We start from the raw sequence: 12,737 nt of genomic DNA on the forward strand, positions 1-12,737 counted from the left end.
CCAGGCAATGAGCATAGTGCTGGAGATAGGGAATGAGGACAGAGCCTCTGCCCTCTAGGAACGCATAGACTTGGGGAAGAGAGTTTACAGGCTCATGAGAAGGAAGGAAGGAAAGAAAGGGAAAAGAAAGAAAGAAAGAAAGAAAGAAAGAAAGAGAGAAAGAGAGAGAGGAAGAGAGAGAGGAAGGGAGGAAGGAAGAGAGAGAGGAAGGGAGGAAGGAAGAAAGAAAAGATAGGGCTTCACTTCTCCGTTACTCTCTGTTCCTGAAATCTTCATAAATTATCTGCCTTCTCCTAAAAAGAATTCTAGCCAGAATCCACCTTCTCAAGTGATGTTCCTGAGAACCTTATGCTGGAAGCTCCCTGTAGATAAGGAGGGGAGCTACCGTGGAAGCTGACATGGTTCTAACTGTTCAGGGCTGAGGCTGTAGACCTGAAGACAAAAGCTTGGAGCTTGACCAGAAACTGTTCCTTGGGCCGTGGCCAGAGCAAAGAGCTGGTGCTGCCATCTGCTGGCCACGGAGAAGGTGGACCCACACCCAGCCTGCTGGTAGGAGGAGGGAATGGCTACCTGATGGGGAGGGATGGGAACCTGTCACAACCTGTTTAGTTTAGAGGTGAGGAAACTGACGAAAAGGTCACATAACTGGTTTGTGGTGTAGCTGGGGCCAGAAAGCAAGTTCAGGATTCCTGTAAAGCCTGATGCCTGCTCCTCTGGATTCAGATACGTGGAATGTAAAATCTCTAAATTGCAGTTTGGCCTTTTCCTACTTCTTCCTCTGTTTTCACTTTCTTTGATCAGTCCTTAGGGAATTACCTCATTGTACTTCTAGTAACAGGCTGCCCTCCCCCTGTCGACCTCCTCCAGTCTTTGCGTTGGCTTGGTCAGAGGCCAATAAAATAAAGTGAAAGAAGTTTTGAAAATCTTGGAGGATGAAGGATTGTGGGCACAACCCAGCCCCCAGCTTCTGCCTGGAGGACTTCATCTGGGAGGTGCTGGTAATGTAAATGAGAGGTTCTGCCCCAGGAGGGGGCGTGTAGGGGGGAGCTGGAAGGACGGCACTTCACTTCCAGGACAGCACAGCCTCTGCAGAACAGACCCCCAGATACTTGGCCGAGGACATCTCCTATAAGCTCCATGTCAAACACCTCTCTGCTATAGGCCAAGCGTTGCTCTCACTTTTCTCCTCATGTGCACCCGCTCTCCCTTACACACTCACCTATCTTCACCCACACTTGCCCTCCACCCTCACCTGGAAGGCACAGGGTAATCAAATGACTTCGTGTCAGAGGCAGTTCAGCTAAGTCTTCAGAGATGTCTGGGTTTTGTGTGTGCTACCCTCTCCACCATGCTGTTTGCTGTGTATACACCTCTAGTATAATTACAGTGAAATATGGGCTAAGTGAGGTTGACTTGTGCGTCTGTTTCCTCTACGAGACCTATGAGTTTACCGAGGTCAAGGATTGTGTCTTTTATGTCTTTGTGTCTTAATCTCTGGAACTTAATCAATGCCTGATGCATGGTGATCAGTCAAAAAAAATGTTAGTTGGATGAGTAAATAAGTGAATGATTAAGATGAATGTTATATAAAATAATGAAGGCCATTAGAAAGCAAGGAATTTTTATGTAGCACATGGGACAAGTGTGCAACTTTCAGGATGACACCTTTGAAGGGGACAATATTTATGCAAAGTTCAATATTTGATGCATTTGTTTAAAATCAGTCATCTAATACTAATGTTTTGCTTGTACGGCACAGTGTAATTTTTCAATTCCTTTTTACAACTTTATTATCTTACTTGATACCCACACCCAGTGCTGAAATAGGGAGGTTAGGTGATGAGCCCCCAGGAATATGCTTGTGGCAGAGCTCATGTTAGAACCTAATGCTCTGATCTCCTAGCCAGCTGTCCTTACCACCATGTCAGGGCCCAGGCCCCTGTGACTAACCTCCTGGTACCAACTGGGATTATCCAACCTCCTTAATAGAACTCAGTTATATTACCAGGAGGAAAAACACAGCTTTGCCTTTTGCAGAAGGACAATGAAATACAGGCCTATGAAAGAACGCACCCACACGGGGCACTGCCTGTGGAAATCACTAGGAGAATTTGAGGTGTACGTTAAAGTCGGACACATCGATGTCCATCAGAAGAACCTCTTTCCAGGATCAAAAGGTGACTAGAGTCAACAAAATAGAAATCCTGGGGCACTTGCTTGAGGAGGCCACCTGGGTCTGTGAAATGAGTGAACACGAGGGAGCTGCAGCAACACAGAGAGGGGCTGAATCTACACGTGTTCCACATGAACCCTCAGAGGCACAAAGTGCCTATAAGAACTGTTCTGTCTGCCAACAAAGAGGGACAGTGACCACAGATGGCTCTAGGGCAGCTTCTCCAACATCTGGGAAGTTAAGTTGAATGCTATGACTTTGCTAAATATAGAAATATATCAACTCTAAGCATGTAAAAGATACATCAAAATTGCTAATCTTTCCATTTAAAAATTTATTTCCAGGAGTTCCCTGGTGAACTAGTGGTTAGGATTCTGGGCTTTCACTGTGGTGGCCTGGGTTCAATCCCTGGCCGGGGAACTGAGATCCCACAAGCCGTGCAGCCAAAAAAAAAAAAAAAAAAGTATTTCCACAGATATTTGATGCATGTGGCTAGAGGGGCTTTGGAGGCTGCAGTCACACACAACAAAGAGGTGTCTTTTGAAATCTTGCCCTTACAGACCATGAGGAGAATTTGCTATTTGTAATCCTGGGCTATACACAAAAGATTAAACAACTGGACATTTAAAAATAACCATTTTCAGTTTAATAGATTAACTAGAAGTGTATCTGTTGCAACATGTACCATTTTGATATTAAAATTTTTTGATCTGCTACAATTTTGCATGGGCTGAAAATAAACAGGTCAAGCTAAAACAACATGAAAGGCAAAGGGAATTTGTGTAAAGCTGGGAGAAAGGAAAGCATGACACTACCGACCCTTTCTAACCCTCCAGACAGAGGAGAAACCAACAGGTCTGGTTCTGTGTCTGGAACAGAAGGGAATATGCAGGAACCTGGATGGTGCTGCCTATAAAGAAAGGTTAATAATGGATAATCACAAGAGAATGAGTCTTACTAAAATCTTTGTTCTCTTTCATGAAGTGTTAGAAAGGATTGTCCAGGATATTAGCTCTCATCAGGAATTTGTTTTTTTGAATATCCTGCATGTTTACCTTGCCTGATACAACTTTTTCCCATGGTGGAAGACTCAAGAGTGTCTGAAGCCACTGGTCTTCTGTTAACTCAGAGCTTGAGGACCACCATTCCTGAGAGGAGACAAAGAGAACACAGAATTCATCAGTGCTCCTCAGCTTGTGTGGTCAAGAGTGGGGTAATCCCCAAATGGTCAAATGTCCCTGAGCTTTTAAAACCAGGCAAACCCACAGGCAAACAATGAATTTTGCAGCCCAAACTAGGATACTGACACATGACTCTCTTTAAATAAACATGTAGAAGTGAACATTCATTCACTTATTCAACAAATACCGAGTATAAGGCACTATGCTAGGGACCCAGTGGTTTTTGCATTCTAAGAGTTCACATTCTTGAAGGGAGGCAAGACATGGAACACAAAGTGGAATGTGGTGAGACCTACGAGAAGGTGGAGATCTTGCTAAAGGGGATTTGCAGGAGGGGAAGATCCCATGAGAACTCAAAGGGGAAGAGGAGGTGCAAATACCTGACCTATGGACGTGTCACCCCTTTCAGTAAGGGTCCAGAAAGGCCTCTGCTGGCCTTTCACACCTGGTGAAACCCAGCCAGGCAGTGGGCTTCTGGGGCCCCTTCGCATCCCCCGTGAGCATCCCCTTCCCCAGCTTGCTAGCTGATGCTACATACTTTGCTCATGTTCAGCCAGCATTTCTCCAGCACATTCCCTTGTGTTTCACAGAGCTGTAAGGCTGTGTTCAGGAAGAGGTTGCAGTTCTGCCCATCTCCCATTAGTATACAGACATAGGCCATCAGGTGGTAGAGCCTTGGGTAGAAGACAGGCCCGGTGGTATTTTGAGCCACGAGATTCTCCAAGTTCTAAAGAAAAAAGCATCATATCAGAATCAGAAACGGGTCCTTGACTGGAAAGATTTTTCCTTCTCAGACGATTTGGGATCATTTCAAGGGTATAAGCAATCAAGCGAAAAAGCATATTACAGAGACATATGTAGAAAGTAGTGGAGATTAGATGATAAATGTCAGGTGGAGTAGCCCCAGTGGCCTACCCAGACCACGAATGTGATATGGGTGGGCTCAATAACCCTTTTTGGCAACCACTTTTTAAAAATGAAACTAGGGGACTTCCCTGGTGGTCCAGTGGGTAAGACTCCGCGCTCCCACTGCAGGGGGCCTGGGTTCGATCCCTGGTCGGGGAACTAGATCCCACATGCATGTGGCAACTAAGAATCTGCATGCCACAACTAAGTCCACAAGCGGCAATGAAGATCCCGCATGCTGCAACTAAGACCCGGCGCAGCCAAAATAAATAAATAAATAAATATTAAAAAAATAAAAATAAAAATAAAAATTAAAAAAAAAAAAATGAAACTAGGTCCCCCTGAAACTCAGTTCCCCTGTTGAGTTTATGATTAACCTCTCTATCTAAAACTTTATTCTCTTTCTTGTCCTGCCTCCCTGTTCCCCCCAGGATTGAGGAGTATCAAAGAAAGGGAGTGACTGAAACTAAGCAGGACCCTGCAGTGCTCTCCCATGTACAAAAGCCCTTCTGTGTCCCCTGTTTCCTGTTTGTAGAAAAGGGCTTTGGTCTTCTAGGCCTTCCCTGAGTTCCAAAGGGCAGACTCAAGCAGTTACTAATTAGGGAAGTGAGGAGATGCAGAAAAACAGTCAAGAAACAATAGTCCAGTGATAAAACAGAATCTTAGCTCCTCCCCAAGGGATATACATCACAATCGGATACATATCTTTGAGTTCTTCTGCAGGAACTAAGACCCCCACCCAGGTAGAGGATTGTGACTACATGCTGACTACAAGATACAGACCCAGACTGGTTGGAACCAGAAGGTTGATGATTAAGAATCCTGAAACACCACCCTATTACATCACCACCAGCCAATCAGAATAAAGTCATGTACCCTGCAGCCCTCACCCCAAAATGTTGCCTTTAAAAACCCTTCCCTGAGGGACTTCCCTGGTGGTCCAGTAGTTAAGAATCCACCTTCCAGTGCGGGGGACATGGGTTTGATCCCTGGTCAGGGAACTAAGATCCCATGTGCTGCAGGGCAACTAAGCCTGTGCGCTGTAGAGCCTGTACACCACAACTAGAGAGCCTGCGTGCTGCAACTAATGATCCTGCGCACTCTAGAACTCGCGTGCCACAACGACGATCCCACGTGCCACAACTAAGACCTGACGCAGCCAAATAAATAAAAAAATATTTTAAAAAATAAAAATAAAAACCCTTCCCTGAAAATCTTTGGGGAGTTTGGGTCTTTTGAACATGAGCCGTCCATTCTCCTTTCTGGGCCTGACAATAAATTCTGTACTTTCCTTCACCACTACCTGGTGTCAGTAAATTGGCTTTGCTGTGTGGTGGGCAAGCAGATCCAAGTTCAGTTCAGTAACAACAACAACAAAACCACAATATTTTCTTTTGATTACCAAAGCAATATATGTTGATTTTCAAAATTTAGAGAATTATACCTCAATTGAAAAAAAAATATGTAGACATTGGAGAGGGGGGAATAAAAGGGAAAAACGAACAAACAACTCAGAATTTAGGGAAAAAATGAGGATAGAAAACGAAAATCACTCTTAACTATAACACATAAAAAGAAATATATTCACATTTGGATACATACTCTCCCGTTTTTTAATTTCTTTGCTGTGGACAGGGAATGTTGCCCACCATCACAGTTCTACAAGAATTAAGCCATTAGCCACTGCAGCCACCCACCGATGGCGGGGCCTGAGAAAAACAGGAAGCATTTTGTGTTTTGGATACTGGCCATAGATAGTTAAGATGCATATCTAAGGAATAATTTCAATGAACCCAGATCCTTGCATCTTCCGTACATAGAAAAGTGCTAAAGTCATTAACTTGAGATATCTGTTCTTTGTGACTAGCAGTAATCTTTTGATGTTCTTCCTAGGAAAAAACTCCTATATATCCTGTCTCCTTCCTTACTTCTTCAGAGCAGTTACTCAAAAGCTATCTGAGAGGCCAACCTCCAGGCTACAACTATAGTCCTCAGTAAGATCCCCGAAGAAAATTTAACTTGCAACTTTTAGGTTGTGTGTTTTTCTTCAGTTGACACTGCCTATCACACACACACACACACACACACACACACACACACACACACTCATACCCACCACAACTGGGATCACACTGGAACAGGAGGGAAGGGGGCAGGGCACAATCTTTGAAAGAACAACACAGCCCAAGGACATGACATAAACTGATTAAAACCAAATGGGTCGGGGCTTCCCTGGTGGCGCAGTGGTTGAGAATCTGCCTGCCAATGCAGGGGACACGGGTTCGAGCCCTGGTCTGGGAAGATCCCACATGCCGCGGAGTAACTAGGCCCGTGAGCCACAACTACTGAGCCTGCGCATCTGGAGCCTGTGCTCTGCAACAAGAGAGGCCGCGATAGTGAGAGGCCCGCGCACCGTGATGAAGAGTAGCCCCCACTTGCCACAACTAGAGAAAGCCCTCGCACAGCAACGAAGACCCAACACAGCCAAAAATAAAAATTAAAAAACAAAAACAAAAACAAACAAACAAACAAAAACCAAATGGGTCCAAGATGGTGGACAAATCGACTTCCACTAGACCTTGAGCCTCAGTATATACTCACAGTAATACAGCAGCAAGCTAAATGACACACCCACAGGTACCATGACAGTTCCAAGGATCCATAAGGATCAAAAAGTGGGCAGTGGCCCAATTCCTGGAAATCCCCACCTCTTCCCTGAAATAGCTGGAATACTCCTCCCACTCATTAGCCTATGAAATTACCCACCCCTATAAAAACTGACAACCCCCATACCCTGGTGCCTTTCTCACCTTCTGAAATGGCCCACACTCTGTCTGTGGAGTGTGTTTCTCTCTAAATAAATCCACTTCTTACCTATCACTTTGTCTCTCACTGAATTCTTTCTGTGACAAGACATCAAAAACCTGAGCTTCAGTAAGTCCTGAGACCAGGTGTGTGATCTCAGTTGGAAGACTGTGGGTTTTGGCTGGGTTCGAGTCCTGGCACGTGGGTTCTAGTCCCAATCTGAGGTGCATAGTTTCAAAATTAGTCACCAATACAGTAACATTTTTTTCTCATTTAGTACCACGTTATGAATATTTTCCAAAGACATGATTCTTTTTTTTCTTTTCTTTTTTAACATCTTTATTGAGGTATAATTGCTTTACATTGTTGTGTTAGTTGCTGCTGTATAACAAAGTGAATCAGCTATATGTATACATATATCCCCATATCCCCTCCCTCTTGGTTCTCCCTCCCACCCTCCCTATCCCACCCCTCTAGGTGGTCACAAAGCACCGAGCTGATCTCCCTGTGCTATGCAGCTGATTCCCACTAGCTATCTATTTTACATTTGGTAGTGTACATATGTCAGTGCTACTCTCTCACTTCATCCCAGCTTACTCTTCCCCCTCTCCGTGTCCTCAAGTCCATTCTCTACGTCTGTGTCTTTATTACAGTCCTGCCCTTAGGTTCATCAGAATCATTTTTTTTTTAGATTCCATATATATGTGTTAGCATACGGTATTTGTCTTTCTCTTTCTGACTTACTTCACTCTGTATGACAGACTCTAGGTCCATCCACCTCACTACAAATAACTCACTTTCGTTTCTTTTCATGGCTGAGTAATACTCCACTGTATATATGTGCCACATCTTTATCCATTCATTTGTCGATGGACACTTAGGTTGTTTCCATGTCCTGGTTATTGTAAATAGTGCTGCAATGAACATTGTGGTACATGTCTCTTTTTGAATTATGGTTTTCTCAGGGTATATGCTCAGTAGTGGGATTGCTGGGTCGTATGGTAGTTCTATTTTTAGTTTTTTAAGGAATCTCCATACTGTTCTCCATAGTGGCTGTATCAATTTACATTCCCACCAACAGTGCAACAGGGTTCCCTTTTCTCCACACCCTCTCCAGCATTTATTTTTTGTAGATTTTTTGATGATGGCCATTCTGACCGGTGTGAGGTGATACCTCATTGTAGTTTTGATTTGCGTTTCTCTAATGATTAGTGATGTTAAGCATCCTTTCATATGTTTGTTGATAAGCTGTATATCTTCTTGGAAGAAATGTCTATTTAAGTCTTCTGCCCATTTATGGATTGGGTTGTTTGTTTTTTTCATATTGAGCTGCATGAGCTGCTTGTATATTTTGGAGATTAAACCTTTGTCAGTGGCTTTGTTTGTGAATATTTTCTCCCATTCTGAGGGTTGTCTTTTGGTCTTGTTTATGGTTTCTTCTGCTGTGCAAAAGCTTTGAAGTTTCATTAGGTTCCATTTCTTTATTTTAGTTTTTATTTCCATTTCTCTAGGAGGTGGGTCAAAAAGGATCTTGCTGTGATTTATGTCATAGAGTGTTCTGCCTAGGTTTTCCTCTAAGAGTTTTATGTCTGACTTTACATTTAGGTCTTTAATCCATTTTGAGTTTATTTTTGTGCATGGTGTTAGAAAGTGTTCTAATTTCATTCTTTTACCTGTAGCTGTCCAGTTATCCCAGCACCACTTATTGAAGAGGCTGTCTTTTCTCCATTGTATATTCTTGCCTCCTTTGTCAAAGATAAGGTGACCATATGTGCGTGGGTTTATCTCTGTGCTTTCTATCCTGTTCCATTGATCTGTATTTCTGTTTCTGTGCCAGTACCATACTGTCTTGATTACTGTAGCTTTGCAGTATAGTCTGAAGTCAGGGAGCCTGATTCCTCCAGGTCCATTTTTCTTTCTCGAGATTGCTTTGGCAATTCGGGGTCTTTGGTGTTTCCATACAAATTGTGAAATTTTTTGTTCCAGTTCTGTGAAAAATGCCATTGGTAGTTTGATACGGATTGCATTGAATCTGTAGATTGCTTTGGGTAGTATAGTCATTTTCACAATGTTGATTCTTCCAATCCAAGAACATGGTATATCTTTCCATCTGTTTGTGTCACCTTTAATTTCTTTCATCAGTGTCTTATAGTTTTCTGCATTCAGGTCTTTTGTCTCCTTAGGTAGGTTTATTCCTAGGTATTTTATTCTTTTTGTTGCAATGGTAAATGGGAGTGTTTCCTTAATTTCTCTTTCAGATATTTTGTCATTAGTGTATAGGAATGCAAGAGATTTCTGTGCATTAATTTTGTATCCTGCTACTTTACCAAATTCATTGATTAGCTCTAGTAGTTTTCTGATAGCATCTTTAGGATTCTCTATGTATAGTATCATGTCATGTGCAAAGAGTGACAGTTTTACTTCTTCCTTTCCGATTTGGATTCCTTTTATTTCATTTTCTTCTCTGATTGCTGTGGCTAAAACTTCCAAAACTATGTTGAATAATAGTGGTGAGAGTGGGCAACCTTTTCTTGCTCCTGATATTAGTGGAAATGGTTTCAGTTTTTCACCATTGAGAATGATGATCCCTTGATCATTATGTAGTGTCCTTCTTTGTCTCTTGTAATAGTCTTTATTTTAAAGTCTATTTTGTCTGATATGAGAATTGCTACGCCAGCTTTCTTTCGATTTCCATTTGCATGGAATATCTTTTTCCATCCCCTCACTTTTAGTCTGTATGTGTCCCTAGGTCTGAAGTCGGTCTGCTGTAGACAGCATATATATGGGTCTTGTTTTTGCATCCATTCAGGCAGTCTATGTGTTTTAGTTGGAGCATTTAATCCATTTACATTTAAGGTAATTATCCATATGTATGTTCCTATTACCATTTTCTTAATTGTTTTGGGTTTGTTATTGTAGGTTTTTTCCTTCTCTTGTGTTTCCTGCCTAGAGAAGTTCCTTTAGCATTTGTTGTAAAGCTGGTTTGGTGGTGCTGAATTCTCTTAGCTGTTGCTTGTCTGTAAAGGTTTTAATTTCTCCGTCAAATCTGAATGAGATCCTTGCTGGGTAGAGTAATCTTGGTTGTAGGGTTTTCCCTTTCACACTTTAAATATGTCCTGCCACTCCCTTCTGGCTTACAGAGTTTCTGCTGAAAGATCAGCTGTTAAACTTATAGGGATTCCCTTGTATGTTATTTGTTGCTTTTCCCTTCCTGCTTTTAATAATTTTTTCTTTGTATTTAAATTTTGATGGTTTGATTAATATGTGTCTTGGCTTGTTTCTCCTTGGATTTATCCTGTTTGGGACTCTCTGCACTTCGTGGACTTGATTGACTGTTTCCTTTCCCATATTAGGTGATTTAGTCTGACCAAGACGTCATCCCTTGAGCACCGGCTAAGGGAGTATTCAAATAAGCAGTTAAAATGCAGTGGGGAAGTTTTCAACTATAATCTCTTCAAAGATTTTCTCAGTCCCTTCCTTTTTCTGTTCTTCTTCTGGGACCCCTATAATTCGAATGTTGGTGTGTTTAATGTTGTCCCAGGGGTCTCTGAGACTGCCCTCAATTCTTTTCATTCTTTTTTCTTTATTCTGCTCTGTGTTAGTTATTTCTGCAATTTTATCTTCCAGGTCACTTATCCATTCTTCTGCCTCAGTTATTCTGCTGTTGATTCCTTCTGGAGAATTTTAAATTTCATTTATTGTGTTGTTCATCATTGTTTGTTTGCTCTTTAGTTCTCCTAGGTCCTTGTTAAACATTTCTTGTATTTTCTCCATTCTATTTCCAAGATTTTGGATCATCTTTACTATCATTACTCTGAATTCTTTTTCAGGTAGGCTGCCTATTTCCTCTTCATTTGTTTGGTCTGTTGGGTTTTTACCTTGCTCCTTCATCTGCTGTGTATTTCTCTGTCTTCTCATTTTGCTTAATTTATTGTGTTTGTGGTCTCCTTTTTGCAGGCTGCAGGTTTGTAGTTCCCATTGTTTTTGGTGTCTGCCCCCAGTGGGTAAATTTGGTTCAGTGGGTTGTGTCGGCTTCCTAGTGGAGGGGACTGGTGTTTGTGTTCTGGTGGATGAGGCTGGATCTTGTCTTTCTGGTGGGCAGGACCACGTCTAGTGGTGTGTTTTGGGGTGCCTGTGAACTTAGTATCATTTTAGGCAGCCTCTCTGCTAATGGGTAGGGTTGTGTTCCTGTCTTGCTAGTTGTTTGGCATGGGGTGTCCGGCACTGGAGCTTGATGATCATTGAGTGGAGCTGGGTCTTAGTGTTGAGACGGAGATCACTGGGAGAGCTCTCGCTGATTGATATTACGTGGAGCCAGGAGGTCTCCAGTGGTCCAATGTCCTGAACTCGGCTCTCCCACCTCAGAGGCTCAGGCCTGACACTTGCTGGAGCACCAAGACCCTGTCAGCCACACGGCGGAGACAACTGTGGTAAAAATCTGACTGGTATCTTGTATTTTTCTTTGCTGGGCAATTTATCCTGAGCAAGATGCCATCCCTTGAGCACCAGCTAAGGGAGTATTCAAATAAGCAGTTAAAATGCAGTGCAGGCAACATGGGACAAGGATCATCAGGGAGAACACAAAGCAGGAACTTCTTAATTTCTCCTGGAAGATGTGGAAGGGATGTGAGATCTGAAGGAAGAAGACATGGCCAGACAAATAATGTTGAAAGAAAGCAGATTATATATATAAAGGCGCTAGACAAGGGTGGATGGCTGTTGCAAGAATTAAAAATAGTTCTGAAATTTTGAAGATTAGATTTGGGTAAAGGGAGTTAAAGAAAATCTGGAGATGAACCTGAGGTGACATGCAGATGCTCTATCTTAAAGGGCTCTTTTCAACGACATGATTCTTTTACATCAGATCTCACAAATTCAAATGCTGACAGAGCTGGGCAAGAAACATAAATAAGAGGCTGAATGTAGCAAGATAAGAAGCAGAGGGGATTATATCATACTGGAGAGGGTATGCCCTAAATGTCACCCCTCGTCAATTCCAGCCAGTAGCTGCCCTTTAGGATTGGGGCCTAGAGTCACCAGATACTCCAATTTTTAAAAGAAGAGTAAGAAATTCAGATTTTTTTTTAATGTCAAAGTATCCCGGGGACTTCCCTGGTGGTCCAGTGGTAAAGAATCCACCTTACAATGCAGGGGATACGGGTTCGATCCCTGGTCAGGGAACTAAGATCCCACATGCTGTGGGGCAAATAAGCCCATGTGCCACAACTACTGAGCTCACATGCCTCAACTAGAGAGCCTGCGTGCCACAAACTACAGAGACCACGTGCTCTGGAGCCTGAGCATCACAACTAGAGAGAGAAAAACCCTCATGCCACAACTAGAGAGAAGCCCGTGTGCCGCAAAGAAGAGCCCATGCGCCGCAACGAAAAGATCCCACATGCTGCAACTAAGACCCAACGCAGCCAAAAATAAATAAAATATCTTAAAAGAAAAGAAAAGAAAAAAAATCCCAATGTTTAAATACACCATTTCTGACTTAACCAATATTTTTGAAAGGCATATGATTTTTATTTTCCCCTAGTTTTTTAAATACTATAAACTTGAGATCAACATCTTTATAGATAAATTTTTGTTTGCCATCGGATTATTTCCTTAGGTTAGTTCCTAGGAGGAGAATTAAATGATGTGCATATTTTAAAGATATTCATGCA

The 12,737-nt window shown here is 42.4% G+C and overlaps 1 protein-coding gene across 1 annotated transcript in view; it reads right to left on the reverse strand.

The window, feature by feature from the left end:
* Positions 1-2,908: 2,908 nt before the first annotated feature.
* The window catches only part of ADCY10 (adenylate cyclase 10), an 88,781-nt gene continuing 78,952 nt past the window's right edge, over positions 2,909-12,737 (reverse strand). Inside the window, exons 31-32 of the mRNA XM_007172463.2 lie at positions 3,893-4,081; positions 2,909-3,321 (exon numbers count right to left, since the gene is read on the reverse strand). Coding sequence (XP_007172525.2) covers positions 3,160-3,321; positions 3,893-4,081 — 351 coding nt within the window. The 3' untranslated portion in view covers positions 2,909-3,159. The remainder of the gene's footprint in view (positions 3,322-3,892; positions 4,082-12,737) is intronic.

Source organism: Balaenoptera acutorostrata, chromosome 1 (assembly GCF_949987535.1).
Source record: "Balaenoptera acutorostrata chromosome 1, mBalAcu1.1, whole genome shotgun sequence".
Classification (NCBI taxonomy): Eukaryota; Metazoa; Chordata; class Mammalia; order Artiodactyla; family Balaenopteridae; genus Balaenoptera; species Balaenoptera acutorostrata.